The following is a 15,664-nucleotide window of genomic DNA, read 5'->3' on the forward strand; positions in this document are numbered from 1 at the left end:
TTGCGGTTGCACCGGCGCAATCTTGCAGACAGTTGTGTGTTTTTCTTCTCCTGGTTTGCTGCTTTCCTTTCTCATTCCGAACTCCTGTCTTGTGTGGATATCATCAGCCGGGAAATGATGCGATTGGCATTGGACGGATAAGAAGGCGAATTTCGGGATGTAATAGCCGGGCATTGATGGCTGGAGCGAAAATGGCAAAGAATGCCATTGAGTCAAGTCTCAATCGTTGTCTCGGCACGGTACCGTGAGAGACCTAGGCCGGGAGGAAGTCTCAGTCCCGGCCACTCAGAACTGAGGATGCAGCCATGGGCTGCTGGAAAACCCGTGGGGTGCTCCAGAAAACCGAGCGCGGATGGACCGGCGTGAGGCAAAGAGACGTAGGTAGGCTCAGGCGCCTCCAACAAGTTGAACCGGCCTCGCTGAAATATATGTGATGGCGTGTCCTTCCTTCGTGAGGGGTTAGCGTCGGTGCGACAAGCGGTTAGCGATGCACTACTGTGAGCCGTCAAATCATTCGGGATATGTAGTGGTGACGGTGGGTGGATTGCCGTCGTATCCAGATATTGTCGTCAAGATTGCCGTCGTATCCAGATATTGTCGTCAATGGCCCCGGATTTGTACTCCGTCCCATGCACCAGACCACATTACCACCGCACTGCAGCAGAGATAGGATTGACTGACAGGGCCGATGCGTGCCTTAGTGCAGTTGTGCCACAGAATGATGGACGGGCCCCACCCCACATGAATCTCTTCCACGGTATCCGAACTATTGGACGAATAGCAGCGCCGAATGCATATTGCCCGGCCACTAGAAGCTCCTATGCGACGCGTCGCGCTATGCACAGCCAGCTTCTCCTCTCAGCGGCTTGCAATCGTGGTCAAGGCAGCGCAGCGTGCACGCCAAGAATTGATAATCGCGGCGGATGTTTATCCATAGAATCAGGCGACGTTTTTGGGTCCTTTGAGAACTTGCTTTCACCCTCGTCGACGGCAGCAATCGTTGAGCAGTAAGCTATGGCCGTGCGCATCGCCATTCGGATGGCCGAGCTAACTGCGTCATCGAAGCGGCAGTCTTTAGTGGTGTTGCAGTCCTAGAACTGAATTTAACAGTGTTTTCCCCTTCCTTTGATCAAACAACAGACTACTTGTCGAGATGAAACATTTTGTGGATGGAGAGCGTACTGGTGTTTGTGTCGCTCGGCATTCGTAGTGGCCTCAATGGTACGCATTCGGCAGCAATTTTTGATGATTTTTCTCTGGGATATGATCAACGAGGAAGGGAGGGGCCTTGCTTGGCTTGATTGCTAGGTTTTGATGATTCGAGCAGAAGCTTTTGGGGCTGCTGCGGGTGTCAACGGAGCATCCGCGCCAACACGGCGTGGGGTGCAGGCAAAAACTAGAATAGGTCGGACCGCAGATTGATTGCCAGATGAGGCCTGGCTCGGGAGACTCAGTCTTGATTGGCGCTGGAACTCGGAAGGCGACTGCTTGTGGACTGGGAGTCGATGAAGTGTGACACTTTTGCAAGAAAGGCAGCCCCGGCTGGAGCCTCAGGCGCTACCGACCCTATCAGTATCTTCTAAAGTTACTAGGAGTGTCGAGAAAGGTCTCAAGCCGCCAGCAGTGGGCACCAGGCTGTTTCTTGCGCGTCTGACCTTAGCAGGGTCATGTACGGGATAACTGGAGAGCCCGCCCGCCATTCCCATGCAGGCCAGACCTTACTATGTAGGGAGAAGAGCGGCAATGTAAGGTACAGACCACCCCATGTTGTAGTCTACCTACTCTATGTAGCTGGGGAGATTGCAAGTTTGTTGTTGTTGTTGTTGTTGTTGTTTTGTTTTGCTGGTCGACTGCTGCACAGAAGAGGGTAGAAACGTTTGTACGACAACTGGAAGGTATACACCAGCCGGCCCAGCGCATTGATTTTATGACAAGAATTTTCAAGTTGTTTGATTGACAAAGAGGATTGGATCGCCAACCAGTGGTCCGGATAGGGCCACGGTCCAGCCCCCCCCCCCCCCCCGACGGTGGTTAACAGCCGTTCTCAGTCTGATCGGGTAATTGGTATTGCAGTGGAGATGTCAACTCTTGCAAGTCAGCGGCGATATCAATGGCAAGTTTGTGCTTGCATGTGCGTTTACTCCTTGAGTTAGTGGGTGAGTAAGTGAGTGAGTGGTATGTGTCTGTGTGTGTTCTGTTCCTGCCCACCCCTGCTATAAACACACCCGGTATGGGAATACGACACACTACTCTTCGTGGGCCCACTTATCATCTCGCCCCCTTGCCCCTGTACTAGTGCGAAGAAGGAGATGGACTGCACCAAAGTGGTTCCTGATGGGCGAAGCTAGGCCAAAAACCCAGACGTTCAAATCTCGCCAGAACGGTGGAAGCAGGGTTATTTGAAGAGTATTTTTTGGCCCTATGGGTCTCCGCGGCTGTGCCCATCGCGCTTCCATCGTCACTCTGATGAGCAGCCCAAGAAGGACATGCTACTACGGGCTATTGCTCCGTCCGGATGCATCAATTTGTTCAAATATAGTTCCCCATATTGAAGGCGAGAAAGGGAGAGAGAGGGAAAAGAAGCAGGCCCAGGGTCGGCATAGAGTGGTACATACTGTCAAATGTAGAATGTGGTGGAAAAAGGGGTTGGTGAGGCGTGCTTGTCAATGGCTGAGCACATGGTCAACGTCCATTCCTTTGAAACCCACTGACGAAATAATACCACAGACTTTATCTGCCAGTTGCCAGTTGCCAATGCCAATGCCAATACCAGTGCCAGTGCCATTACCTGTTCGTCTATCTGCTTGCCTGCCTGTTTGTTTTTGCGGCGGATGTTCAACAGAAGCTGGCTTGCACTACATCCCGTGCACCACTATCAACTCGACTTCCAATACGTACTTCGGTACCGGGTACGCGTACACTAGGTACGATATTGGCTGTTCAAACGCACAGAGTTGCATGTACTTGTACCTGCCACTCAACGCCATACGGCACCGACGGCCACCGTGGGCTGCCGCCGTTGTGGAGAGAGTCGCAAACCATAGATATATATATATAAAAAAAAAAAAAAAACTATTAACACACGCGACAGCGCCCTCTGGGAGCTTCCAGGAACTGTTGATGATTGAAGGATGCACTGCTCTCCTTCATGTCACATCCACGCCATTACAGCTCCCTTGCTTCTCTCTTTCGGCTCTCCCTCAAGACCGAATGCCCTGCTCAATCCAGCCAGACCAGGTTGAAGGCCGGTTCAACCCCGTCTGTTCTTGGTGTCTCTTGGTCCCAGTCTTGTCCACACCCTCACCGGCCCTGGCCCCTGTCTTGGTTGCTTCGTACCCGCAATGTGCACCACGAATAGCACCGTAATGATTACCTTGACCCCCCCCTTCCTCGTGGGTCCTCCCCTGTCTTCTCCCCTGTCTTCTTTTCCAGACTCCCTCCCCTCCCCTTGCCCAAAAGTGTGTTTCCCCTTCAAGCCACACCCTCCCCTCCTGCTACCTCGATTACCCTTCTTAGTGCCGGCCCACGCCATCCAACGCACCACACAAAGTCCAGTCTCATCCCTCCATTACTCTCCCCAGATCATTCTCTCCCTCTTCCCTTTCCGTGACAGCTTCGTTTTCCTGTTCGTCTTGACATTATATTCCCGTCTTTCGTTCATCCCCATACCCAAAAACCCTCTACTCATCCAAGTGTAACGACTTCTACTTGCGTCTCGAAGAAGAAGCAGAAGCAAGAACAAACAAGCACACGTGGATCAAGGTACGTAGCCATCGTGCAACGAGACAAAAACACCAAGCACAAATGGAAGGAGCGAGAGAAAGAGGCCGCCAATACTCGGCAGGAAATCCTCAGCCACTGCTGGCCGCGTTATGGAATGCCTGCTACCTCTCCTCCTCTATGGTCAACCCCTCTTACCCCAAACCCCGTGCCCAATTCCTATCCCTTCCCGTCTTTGCCCTCAGCTCTCGCCGACAATCGTCACTGTCTTTCCATCGTCGAGAATCGGGGTGAAAGAGACGCTCGTGGGTTCCCTCAGAAACACACAAGAAACACCGAGGCCCCGTATCCAAATCCTGAGCCCCCAGGATTGACCCCGTTACCCCCTTGCCTTTTCTCACTCGGGCATTGCATCGCTTTTTGGAACACCACTTCAGCGTTATCAACCGGGAGTCACTTGCTCTGCTTCGAATCACCCCGAATCAACACTTCCATCATTCTTCCATCTACACAAAACCTTCAGCCACTTTTGCTTGACAAGCCTGCTGACCTGGACATCACAGCGTCCAAATCAATCACAATGTACTCCAAGGTCATCCCCGCTCTCGCGGCCCTCGGTGCTGGCGTTGTGTCTGGTAAGTTGTCCTGCATGTCTTCTCTGTGGGAAGAATCAAACTGACCGCGATGCGTGCTTCACAGCCCAGAGCGCCAACATTTGTTCTTCGGCGACCGTCACTATTACCGATGCCGCCATGGCCACCAACATCCCCTGCAGCACGATTAACGGCGCCGTCAAGATCGCCGAGGACATTACCGGCAACATCGACATCAATGGCCCCAAGACCATCAAGGGCGACCTGATTGTCACCAACGTCACCCAGCTCGTTGGTCTCAGCAGCTCTACCCTCGCCTCCGTCGAGGGTGCCTTCCAGTTGCAAGGCTTGACCGTCCTCTCCAACCTGGCGTTCACCTCGCTTACGACTGTTGGCTCCATCAACTGGGTCACTCTGCCCGCTCTCGGCTCCCTTGTCTTCGGTACCGCCGGTGTCACCAAGGTTAACGACATTCTCATCAGCGACACCTTCCTCAAGAGTTTGGACGGCCTGAACGTCGCCTCCGTCGACTCCCTCCGCATCAACAACAACAACCAGCTCGTTTCTTACAGCAACCAGTTGGCTAACGCCACCAAGACCATTGAGATCAACTCCAACGGCCCCGACCTGGGAATCACTCTCCCTAACCTCGTCTGGGCCGGTGAAATCATCATTGCTGATGCCGCCAAGGTCCAGATGGACTCCCTCGCAGTTGTCAACGGTTCCATCAAGTTCGACAAGAACACCTTCACCGAGTTCATTGCCCCCAACTTGACCCAGACGACAGACGGTGATGTCTCCTTCATCAACAACGTCGAGCTCACCAACCTGTCTCTGCCCCTCCTGACCAAGACCGGAGGTGGTCTCACAATCCAGAACAACACTCTGCTCTCCAAGATTGACGGTCTTCCTAAGCTCAAGCAGATTGGTGGTGCTGTCCTGCTCCGCGGTAACTTCACCGAGTAAGTATTTCGACCAGCCAGCTTCAGTAAATCATCTGACAATTTCACAGTGTTGCGCTTCCCGCCCTCGACGACGTGAAGGGTGCCTTTGACACTCAGTCCACTGGCGATATTGACACTTCGTGCGATGTCTTCAACAAGATGAAGGGCCGCCAGATCCAGGGTGACTACAAGTGCCGCTCTAACAACACGAAGGCTAACGAGGATGGTAACTCCAGCGGCGGCAACGCTGGTGGCTCCAAGAACGGCAATGGCTCTGACAATGCTGCTGGCATGGTCTCTGTCAACACTGCCATCTTCGGCGCCGCGCTCCTCTTCGGCTTCGCTCAGCTGCTGTAAAGGACGGACATGTTCAAATACAGACTCGGATAATGGTGGCGTTCTCCATACACTTTTCACTGCTTGCGCATTTTCCTTACTGCAATCCTGTTTCTGCAGCTTGCGACACAAACCCCACACTTTCCCTAGACTGGGAATCTCCTACGTATGGGAAGACCTCTAGATTTAATATTGGACGATGGGTTGAGATGTAACGGACCCTAGTCGACTTTTCGCTTTCTTTTGCGTGACGAATCAAAAGCAACTACGGGCCGACGCGTCGCTTTGTCGCCGCTGAATCGCTTGGCCCCGTCCATGTCGCGCAAAACATCATCCCGCCTGGACTATTTTGGGAACAGGGTTGGCCGAGCGGCATGGCAGGAGCTTGGATGATAGGTGGCTATGCACGGGCAGTGGGATGGAAGATATCTGGCTACCGTGTAAGATTGGCAGGGCAGCGGGGGTAGCAGGCAACGAGGATAGAGAGGGCTGTTGTGTGTATTGAAGATACATGATGTTTATACCTTTTTACTTTTTTATGTGTCCATAATTCTTTGTCACTGTGAACTATGCCGATGCATGAATCGCAAGGTTTGGAATGCCAATAGTAAGTGTAATACCAAATCGTGATTGCACTCTAGCCACGTTGGGAATACCGTTGACGTCACAAATCAGGCAGTGTGCGGTTCAGTTGAAGAATCGAATTTGACGCTGTAACTACACTATCTGTAGACCCCCCTCTCGAACTTTTCTGTGTCATAGAACTTGGGCACCACGATGTTGCCGTTGAAGACTCGTCCATCCAGTTCGTTGACAGCCTGTTCAGAGTGACGTCAGTCAGCCTTACGTATATACACCAAGCTCAGATGGGCCGGGAGAACTTACACGAAGCGCGGAAACCTGGTCCGTAAACCTGATGAAGACCTGGCGGTTCTCAACGTCGATGTACAAGCGCTCTACTCGACCATACTGACCGCAGGAGGTGGTAAGCGTCCAAGTCTTCGTATTCCGAAGCTGCAGCAGGATGGGGAGCTAGGTGGAAGGGAAGCCAAACGTACCTTTTCGCCACACTCTTCCCCAATCTCCTGTCCCAGGCCGTTCGCAATCTCACCCTGTAAGTCCTCCATGTTGTCCAGCATCTGCTGCAATACAATGACCTCGCTCATGGACCCGCCGAACTTGCCGCCCTCGCCTTCGTTCTTGCGCTTCCCGCCAAGGACCTTGGCGCGATTTGCGGGCTCGGCCCAGCCGCCGCCCTCGGCGTCGGATCTCTTCTTACGCTTCTCGACCTGCACCCGCAGCGGGTTAACGATGCCGGACTCGTCGACACCGAGACCCGAGCCCTTTGTCCAGCCGTACTTGCTCATGAGGCGCTGGGCGAAGCCCGCTTGACCCGGGCGGGAGGAGCGCGGGGCCGGTAGCTCGTCATCAGCGGCGACGGGGGTGGCGCCGAGGCCCAGGGCCGGAGGAGGGGAGTCTCGGTCGGAGCCTTCTTCTGCTGCCGTTTTCGGTTCTGTAGAGGGGATGTAGCGAACGGGGGCGCGGGATATGGTTGCCGCGCCCGGCGGGGGCGGCGGAGGAGGAGGAAGGCTAGCGTCGGTGGGAGGTGGCGGCGCTGCTCCAGAGACGCCTAGACGGCGGGCGTAAGCGTCGTCTCCGGTTGTGTCGTCCGTAACCGATGCCGCGGAAGCCGGCGGTGGGGAGGCCGGGGGCGGAGGGACGAAGGAGTATTCGGGAGGCGGCGCGAACTGGTCTGGCATGGTGTAAGTCACGGTTTGTCTGCGAGCACGCATGTAAAACATATTGGAGAAGCATACTCATTGCCGGCCTCCGGGCGGGCTCGTCTTCGCTGTCCTCGCTTGAGCTCCTACGTTTCCGGTGACGGTAGAGCAGCCTCTTCCACTCCTGCACCTCGCGGATGCGCTCATTGCTACGGAGATACTCATCGACGTTTGTAGGTTTGGTCGGGTCGTAGATGTCGTCCCAGTTCGTCTCGGCCGGCTGGTCGTTGTGTCCCTTCTTCTTCTTCTTCCGACGGCCGCCGCGCTGGTGGGACTTATCGCCGCCCGCGTTCGCGGTGTACCGCCACTCGTCCTCTTCGGTGACAGCCCAGTCGGCGAGGGTGCTCTTTGGCGGCGGGGGCTGTTGCGGGGCCGCTATCGAGGGCGCGGAGGCGGGCGACGGTGTTGTCGCCGTCGCTACTGTTGCTGAGGCGTTCGCGCCGGGTATTGTTTTGGGGAAGGACGGCTTTGGTTTTGCCGTTTTGGCCTGCGGCCTGCGAATGGGCTGGAAGCGAAGGGCTGGACAAGGACGAGGTGGTAAGCTTTCTGTAGACGAACGAGAACAAGGAGCTTAAGAAGGCGATGAGTTACAGGGGTCTATAAGCATCTTCGCTGCCGCCTCATCTTTCGCGTCGGCGACGGTACCATCCTGGTTGTAGCGGACTGGCGCGCTCGAAATGGTGGCCGTAGAGGAGTCGGCGGCCGGGTCGAGGAGGTTCGCGTAAAGGGACAGGCCGCCTCGCGCCGGCGGAGGTGGAGGGGGCGGCGCTGCCATTGAACTCGGGTTCGAGGCGACGGAGTAAGATTTTGAGCTTAATACCGTATACGGAGCTCTGATCGTTCGGTTCCTGGGGCGTGGCTCGCGGCGGACGAGAACGGGGGGCGAATCCTTTAGATTTCGCAAAGAAACCTGCAATGTCCTCTCAGCCTGGGTGCTATCGAAGTTGAAGCTGCAGAGCTGTGGCCCACTCGTTGCTCCACTTGGAGACGGGATTTGCTACAGTCCACCACTTTGCTTGTACCGCCGTTCTTGCCAGCGTGCCTGGGTTTCAGCGCCTTTGGTGACCCTCGATCAGGGGGGCATTTGGGGGCACTTGGTCCACTGGAAGCCCACCCCTGCGTGTTCCAGCACAGCACCCAGCTCGCCGCCCAAGTGTATTTTTCCGTGGGGAAGAGCCATCCACTGATCTGGGCATTGCGCTGGACGTGATTCAGTGGACCGAAAGGGCGACCGGGGGCAACCCGGCTTGTCCCAGACTGGGCTGGTCCCGAGCACATCATTGTCACAGTCAGGTTTCCCTATCAATCGGCCGTCAGTGCCTCAACTTCTTACTTGTCCTCCAACGCCGTCTTGTACTATTTACTTGTTGATTACACCGTTGAACGGATCAACTGTATATCTCCTTGAAGGATTGCCTGCTGCAACTCTAATACCTTTTCCCTGGCTGTGGCTTTAGACCTGTTCATCTGATCCCGCATTACCTCACCTCGCCTCATCTCACAACCAATTTTCCTCCGAAGTCGCTGGTCGTCGCCTCTTCTCAAGTGCCCTCTAGCTCCGGACGTACGTATTGAGCCACAAGAGAGTGTGAGAAGTGCAAGAGTGTGCGCAAAAATGGCTTTGACTCTCCAAACCGCTATGAACGGGCCGGCCAACTCGACGGCCATTATCGTGCCGTCCAAGCCCAGCGCTCTCACCGTCTCCTACGGCGACCTGGTCAAGGAGACCTTGGCCTTCCAGCAGAAACTGGCAAACATCGGCATCACCCGTGGTTCGCCCGTATCCATTGCGACCGTCAACTCGTATGAGTTCATCGTGTCATTCTTGGCTGCCTCATGGCAGCGTGGTATTGCCGCCCCGCTGAACCCGGCCTACAAGCAAGACGAGTTTGAGTTCTACATTGAGGACGTCAAGTCTGCCATTGTTTTGGTTCCCAAGGGCGCATATGCCGCTGGTGCTCCCGCCGTCAAGGCTGCCAAGAAGTTCAATGCTGCCGTCGCCGAGACGTACTGGGATGAGTCCAAGAAAGAGGTCGCGTTGGATGTCAAGGACCTCGGCCAGCTCAAGGACAAAGGTCGTGAGAAGGTGTTGAAGGCCGAAGAGGACGACGTTGCGTTGGTGCTGCACACCAGCGGAACCACCTCCAGGCCCAAAGTTGTAAGGGATACTCGCGAACTGAACTTCAAGAACTTGATAAGCTAAGACAGCCTAGGTGCCTCTGACGCACCGCAATCTGACCAGAACGATGAGTAAGTTCGAATCTTAACCATCATTATAATTACATAGCTGATAAGACCCCCAGAGAACATCCAGAACACGTATCAGCTGACGGACAAGGACCGCACCATGCTGGTCATGCCCCTTTTCCACGTTCATGGCCTTCTTTGCGGTCTCCTCGCACCCCTGGCTTGCGGTGGCTCCATGGTCGTCCCGTCCAAGTTCTCCGCCACTGAGTTCTGGGGAGACTTCATCACCCACAAGGCCAACTGGTACACCGCCGTACCCACCATCCACCAGATTCTTCTCAAGAATCCGACTCCCAGCCCCTTGCCCAACATCCGCTTCATTCGCTCCTGCTCCTCTCCGCTATCGCCCACCGTCTTCCACCAGCTCGAGGAGACGTACAAGGCCCCCGTCCTGGAGGCCTATGCCATGACCGAGGCCGCCCATCAGATGACATCTAACCCCCTCCCCCCTGCCAAGCGCAAGCCCGGCACCGTGGGTCTCGGCCAGGGCGTTGACGTACGCATCCTCGACGAGGCGGGCAACGAGCTTGCGCAGGGCCAGGAGGGCGAGATCTGCATCCGTGGCGAAAACGTTACCAAGGGCTACCTCAACAACGAGAGCGCTAACGCCTCGTCCTACACCAAGGGCGGCTTCTTCCGCACGGGTGACCAGGGCAAGAAGGATGAGGACGGCTACATCGTTATCACGGGCCGCATCAAGGAGCTCATCAACAAGGGTGGCGAGAAGATCAGCCCCATCGAGCTTGACAATGTCCTCGCACGTAACCCGGCCGTATCCGAAGCCGTTAGCTTCGCCATTCCTGACGACATGTATGGCCAGGACATTGGTGTAGCCGTCGTGCTCAAGCCCGGACAGCAGCTCAAAGCCGATGACTTGAAGAAATGGGTATCGGAGAAGCTGGCCAAGTTCAAGGTTCCCAAGAAGGTGGGTGTTACCTTGTTTGTTTTTGTGATATATACTAACCGAGGGCTTCAGATCTACTTCACCGAGAACATGCCCAAGACGGCCACTGGCAAGATCCAGCGTCGCATTGTTGCCGAGAAGATGCAGCAGCAAGAGGCACCCAAGGCCAAGTTATAAATGTCATCTTGGTTCCGTGCCAGACTAGATCTATTCTCCTTTAATGGTTGTAAGATCATGTAAAGTACTCGTAGGTTTCCCAGAAAAATGGAACATATTACAACGAGAGAAGAGAGAGACTTGTTAGATACCAAGGAATAGAATAGATAAACATCCAATATCCATAAACGTTGTCCATCGCATGTGGGGTATATACAGTGCGTCGAGACATTGTCTCGCGAAAGTCATCAAGCAAACCCGCGTACTTCGAGCCCACAGGCCGAGTCATGAATCTCGATCCCGCTCAACGATTCATCCGTCTGCCCAATCCTTGCGCCTACCAAACCCGCAGCGCCATAGGGGTTTACTTCCCAGACGCCAGTTGAAACGAATTCCCATTCCCGCCCGAAGCCGAACGGCATCAAAGACACCCCCACCTCCCCTAGTCGTAGTGTCCGCCCTCGTCCTGATCGTCATCCAGGTCCGGGTCCTCTCCTTCCTCGGCATCATACAGCTTCTTAGGCGGCTGCTGCCCTGCCGGTGAGGACCCGCCGGCCGACGCAGTCTTTGGCAAGAGGCTCTTGGGCTTGACGGCGTGCATCTCAACCCAGCACGAGGCGCCGTCGGGGGCGTCCCACCTCGCGGGGGTGATGTCGCTCCTGGCGTCCTTGCCAGCGGCCTCGACACCCTGTTCCCGTGCCAGCCTGTGCGCCTCAGCGTTGGCGTCCGCAAGACCGGCGTAGGCGCCCAGGACAGTGGTCGTCGAGGTGTCGCCGTCGCCGCCGTCGCGGTAGAGGACAAGGGCAACAGCGTGCGGGAACTCGCGGCGCGCGGGCGGGAGGGCGGTGACGGAGGAGCGCTTCGCGGGAGGCGGGGTAGTCTGGACGGCGCTGGTGGCCGAGGCGTTGCGCTTGTGCGCGGATTCTTCTGTGGGGGACATTGGTTTGATTGCCATTTGCTTCTGGCTGTAAGTGTGTGTTTGTATGTGTGTATTGATGGTCGGTATCCGGTGAGATTGTTGTGGGATTCTTACGAAGCGATTGTGAGAGTGACTATATGTGAGCCAAGATTCAGTGTGCTTGAATGCGTAGTATGCAGGTGTGAAACCTCGGTCGGTGAAGCTGATGTGCCAATCGTGTATGAATGATGCAAGTCACGGGCAGTCTCTGTTTCTTTAAGCCGTGCTTGATTCCTTTTATATCAAAAAAAAAAAAAAAAAAAAAAAAAAGGCTCACGCAATTTGATGAGTGGTTCTATGACTGATACTAAAAGTCACTAGATACGGATATCGATGGAGCTTCCTCGTCGTCGCCGCTGCGGCTTCGCCCTTCCTCGGAGCTATGTAAGCCAGCTCTGCGTACAAGCATACACACACACTACGTACCTGCTGGCAGAGCTTGGTATGGGTTCCGCTCTGGTCTTCTTGGGCTCAGCTAGTCCGATAACCGGCGCAGGTTCGTTTGGCCAACAGTGGCGGCAGGGGGGTGCCCTGTATGATGGCATCATACAGGGAAGGGGCAGCTGCTCGGTTTCCGCGCAAGAGGAGCTTCGGATTTGAGCCCAAAAGCGCGAAGGTGCGTGATCGCTCCATGAGCCGACTGTAGCCATCAGGGGGCCCCGCCGTCCTGTAAGGTTCATGCAGTATTGGCGCTTTAGCCGGGGGGTCCGGGGCTGCTGGAGGCTCGGCTCTGGAGCTTTTTTCTTTTCGATGCCGGTTGTACCGGGCAGATGGGACCGGGTGACTTAACAACACGGTAGGTGGGCTGGCAACCTATCTTTGGTTTTCTTGTGTATAAGAAAATGCCGAAGATGAAGGTGTAAACAGGGTCATCACCTTTTGAATACTTTTCATTCTTCCTGTGCAGAGCAAGCAACTTGAGCTGATGTCTTCTTACATCAAGTCTAGAACGCCCTTGGCTGTCATTAAAAGCACTTCTAGAATAGCAAGAGGAGACCCTACTGCCAGTATGATAGTGGTGTTCGTCGCTGTACTGCAGCTTAACTGCCAGCCTGCCTTATCCTTGGCATATCTTACAGATGGTAGGGGAGGCTAGAAGAGCCAGGCGCTTAGATACATTCTTATGTGTTATTTCTCACAATCTCCTCAGCGTGCCCAAGGATGACCTTATTTCCATTGCACGAGGCCGTTCTTCAAAGAGAGTTATCTGCTGTCTTAAAAGTCGAGCGTAAAACGTTGAGATCTCCGAAAGTTTCGCTTTGAGATGGAGTAGTGTCAACTGTCTTCATAATCTAATCAAAACAGCGTCTAGCTCTGCAATCCGTCATGGAGAGCAGCTCCGGCTTCCCACCTCTCACTGGAAGCCGCAGCATAGCCACCGTCTTCAACTGGCAGCAATGGCTCGTGACCAGGCCCAACAAGCCCAGTTCCCCTCGCAACGCGTTTCACAGTTCGTCCGCTAGGCTCAGTGTTCTCCATACACCTCAGCCAGATGCTCATGCTCATCAATGGCACGCCGAATGAATAATGCAGAGCAGTCCAGAAAATCTGGCGTCACGAATATGGTCGGCCCTTCAATACACAACTTTCCTGATCGATGATCCTTGCAACCTCTATAGTTCACGGGCGCGTCGTCATGGGTGAGCGGCCGAGGGCAAGGAGGAACACATAAGGTGCTGAAAAAGGACGTTTTTGTGAAGGTTGACGCCCAGCATTTCGACAGAATCGAGACGTGACTCTGTAGGTGATATAACGTACTCGTACTGAAGCATCCGGAGTCCTGATGAACTTTTAGGAGACCTCAAGTCGGGATGGAACGTCAGTTCACATTGCACTACTATCGACTGAAGTGCCACCCCATATCTTGCCGAAGCTCGAGCTCACGCCCCCCAAGTCGAGAAATCATGTCATTGGTCCATTTCGAATACACCCGAGTTTGCCTTGTTCCGTTTAACCTTTCCCATTGGACTGTCGTCCTGACAGTCCCAGTGGCCAGTAAGAGAACCCAAGACCGACCCGATACAACTGCTAGTCCACTTACGCCCAAAAAAGAATCAAAGTCACGGCCCATCATTCTGCCCCAGCTTGCTCTTCAGCAGCAACCCTGAGTTCATAGTTGAGGTCAAAACACTCGGCGAGAAGCTCGCTAACACTGCCCTGCCCTTCCGGAATATCGTTGTTGACCATGAACTTTCCGTCTTGACGCATGTTGTCGATCGAGTGAAGCTGTTGTACATGTCAACATGAACTCCTGGGTAGATTTCCAGATTAGAGATCTATACCTTCATACTATAGGGGTACAGTTCCCTGACAGACTGGACACCGCCGCTGTTCTTGACCTCGATCAAGCATCTCTTCAGCGTTTGTAGCTGGTTGTAAATCGGTAACAGGGCCTCAGACACGGGTTCTGAGGAGATCATGAGTGAGTAGATATAGGCGTAGCTTCTCCTGATGAGGTAAAGGAGGGTCTGCCCACAGTGTCAGCTAGGATCCGGCATGAATCGGAGTATTTACTTACACGCTGGACGTAGAGCTCAGCAGGTCTACCGTCCTCGTCCAGCCAGTTGCCGTTCACTCTGTTTTCGTCGATCTTGTCCAACTGCCTCTGGAAGTCGTAGAGGTCTGCCTCACGTAGAGACCACGCTTTCGTAATAGAGAGCTTCTCGAGCTCGTTACGGATGCGGAAAAGAACGTCGTATATCGGCCGGAATGACTCAGGGATCACTCCTTTTCTAGAGACAAAATCAGCAGCGTATTTCCGAGTGAAGGATTGGAGTCGTACCTCTCAAGCACAACGTCGGACCATTGCAGGCATTTCTCTAGTAGTGCAGTCACCTCTTCACTTCCAGCAGGGACACGTCCGTCCGCAGTCATGAACTTGCCCTCCTTGTTCTGTTGATCTATCTCTCGTAATTGGGATCGCAGGTTCTGGACCTCTGACGACGAGAACTGCACAGTGTTAGACGTACAATCGTATGCTTTGAAACAACAAACCTACCTTGGCCCGCGTGTTTGCCAGAGAAATGGATCTCAGGATAGAAATCAGCTTCTCGTATGTCTTCGGAAGGGGATCCTCGAGACGCTCCAGGCGCTTTTTGAGATTGGCCAAAGACTGTTCACAAAGCTCTAATCTGTTTGATAGTAGAGTAATGAGGTATGGCGAGTATTCATTTTCGGTGGACTTGACGTTATGCGCCAGCTTGCGGAGGGTGTGCGACAGGCTCTCGAGGTCTTTAGCGGAGTACAGGTTGACTTCGGTAAGGTGATCCAGGAGTCTCTTGATGGTGGACGTCAACGCATAGGCGGCTGGGGCTTCGTTGTTTCGACCGATCGTCATGAAGAAGAGCGACAAAAGCTGGAAACAGCTCTCTAATACTCTGTCCACTGTAGTGCAAATTAGCCGTTGACCCCGCACAGCCGCGGCGATAGCGGAATACCTCTGTTCTCCTCTCTTCGATCAGACGATCGGAACTCATTGAGCTGGCGCACCTGCTCGATGGTATCATCGTACAGCGGTAGGACATCTTGACTGCGAATATACGTCGTCCGATCCTGCTTCAGCAGTTGCAGACTGTCGCGGATCGCAACCAGCTTGTCCAGGATCTCCTTCTCGCGGTCGTCCCGCGGTGGGGGGCATGTGGGAGTATCCATATTGCGTGACGGAATTTACGACGGGCGTTGATTGCTGAGAGGGTTGTAAAGTGGGAATAAGGGTAGCTGCCGGCTGTTCGCGATCATGGACGGCCAAAGGCATGCACCTCTTGTGCTGTATGTCAGTACCCTTGCAGGTCTGCCAATGCTCCAACATTCAACGAAGCACGATAGCGGGGCTAGGAATCTCAGTTCAGTCCGAGTGTCCGCTCGTCTTCCTGCTGCGCCGGGGGCGGTTGAGTAAAGAAGAATTATATTGCTAAGACGTCTGTGACAAAATCTGTCTGCCGCGGTGTCCCCAAGTATGTATGCGTGCCATGTAATAAGGTGAGTGGTGCAAATGCGATGATGCACGCGGTTGTAAGTTAGCCCAG

The 15,664-nt window shown here is 54.3% G+C and overlaps 6 protein-coding genes across 6 annotated transcripts; 2 read left to right on the forward strand and 4 right to left on the reverse strand.

The window, feature by feature from the left end:
• Positions 1-212: 212 nt before the first annotated feature.
• LY79DRAFT_581858 (uncharacterized protein) lies at positions 213-1,766 on the reverse strand (the record flags this gene model as incomplete). The annotated part of the gene is made up of 3 exons (XM_060560213.1): positions 213-419; positions 649-766; positions 1,723-1,766. 3 exons carry the CDS (start codon positions 1,764-1,766, stop codon positions 213-215), a joined length of 369 nt encoding a protein of 122 aa, XP_060411473.1.
• Positions 1,767-4,300: 2,534 nt separating this feature from the next.
• LY79DRAFT_581859 (uncharacterized protein) lies at positions 4,301-5,614 on the forward strand (the record flags this gene model as incomplete). The annotated part of the gene is made up of 3 exons (XM_060560214.1): positions 4,301-4,355; positions 4,420-5,275; positions 5,326-5,614. 3 exons carry the CDS (start codon positions 4,301-4,303, stop codon positions 5,612-5,614), a joined length of 1,200 nt encoding a protein of 399 aa, XP_060411474.1.
• A 594-nt stretch (positions 5,615-6,208) lies between these two features.
• LY79DRAFT_561659 (G-patch domain-containing protein) lies at positions 6,209-8,497 on the reverse strand. The gene is made up of 5 exons (XM_060558423.1): positions 7,966-8,497; positions 7,411-7,893; positions 6,652-7,346; positions 6,479-6,562; positions 6,209-6,411 (listed from the first exon to the last, which is right to left on the reverse strand). The coding sequence occupies exons 1-5, from the start codon at positions 8,147-8,149 to the stop codon at positions 6,316-6,318; spliced, it is 1,542 nt and encodes a 513-aa protein (XP_060411475.1). The 5' UTR covers positions 8,150-8,497; the 3' UTR covers positions 6,209-6,315.
• A 492-nt stretch (positions 8,498-8,989) lies between these two features.
• On the forward strand, positions 8,990-10,702 carry LY79DRAFT_520829 (AMP-binding enzyme; the record flags this gene model as incomplete). Its single annotated transcript, XM_060555285.1, has 4 exons — positions 8,990-9,532; positions 9,588-9,624; positions 9,678-10,546; positions 10,598-10,702. 4 exons carry the CDS (start codon positions 8,990-8,992, stop codon positions 10,700-10,702), a joined length of 1,554 nt encoding a protein of 517 aa, XP_060411476.1.
• A 210-nt stretch (positions 10,703-10,912) lies between these two features.
• Positions 10,913-12,200, reverse strand: LY79DRAFT_307106 (uncharacterized protein). The gene is made up of 4 exons (XM_060552312.1): positions 12,066-12,200; positions 11,917-12,012; positions 11,715-11,733; positions 10,913-11,639 (listed from the first exon to the last, which is right to left on the reverse strand). The coding sequence occupies exons 1-4, from the start codon at positions 12,185-12,187 to the stop codon at positions 11,124-11,126; spliced, it is 753 nt and encodes a 250-aa protein (XP_060411477.1). The 5' UTR covers positions 12,188-12,200; the 3' UTR covers positions 10,913-11,123.
• A 1,509-nt stretch (positions 12,201-13,709) lies between these two features.
• LY79DRAFT_520821 (uncharacterized protein) lies at positions 13,710-15,290 on the reverse strand (the record flags this gene model as incomplete). The annotated part of the gene is made up of 6 exons (XM_060555284.1): positions 13,710-13,865; positions 13,922-14,107; positions 14,158-14,371; positions 14,422-14,588; positions 14,638-15,023; positions 15,077-15,290. 6 exons carry the CDS (start codon positions 15,288-15,290, stop codon positions 13,710-13,712), a joined length of 1,323 nt encoding a protein of 440 aa, XP_060411478.1.
• Positions 15,291-15,664: the final 374 nt, after the last annotated feature.

This window comes from Colletotrichum navitas (genome assembly GCF_030913465.1).
Source record: "Colletotrichum navitas strain CBS 125086 chromosome Unknown LY79scaffold_55, whole genome shotgun sequence".
NCBI lineage: Eukaryota > Fungi > Ascomycota > Sordariomycetes > Glomerellales > Glomerellaceae > Colletotrichum > Colletotrichum navitas.

Coding starts and splice junctions, on each gene's coding strand:
- LY79DRAFT_561659 (XM_060558423.1), bottom strand. CDS start 8,149: ATGGCAGCGCCGCCCCCTCCACCTCCGCCGGCGCGAGGCGGCCTGTCC. Junction 6,563..6,651: donor GGGAAGAGTGTGGCGAAAAG/GTACGTTTGGCT, acceptor TCCTGCGGTCAG/TATGGTCGAGTAGAGCGCTT. Junction 6,412..6,478: donor ACCAGGTTTCCGCGCTTCGT/GTAAGTTCTCCC, acceptor CACTCTGAACAG/GCTGTCAACGAACTGGATGG.
- LY79DRAFT_307106 (XM_060552312.1), bottom strand. CDS start 12,187: ATGATGCCATCATACAGGGCACCCCCCTGCCGCCACTGTTGGCCAAAC. Junction 12,013..12,065: donor ATACCAAGCTCTGCCAGCAG/GTACGTAGTGTG, acceptor CATAGCTCCGAG/GAAGGGCGAAGCCGCAGCGG.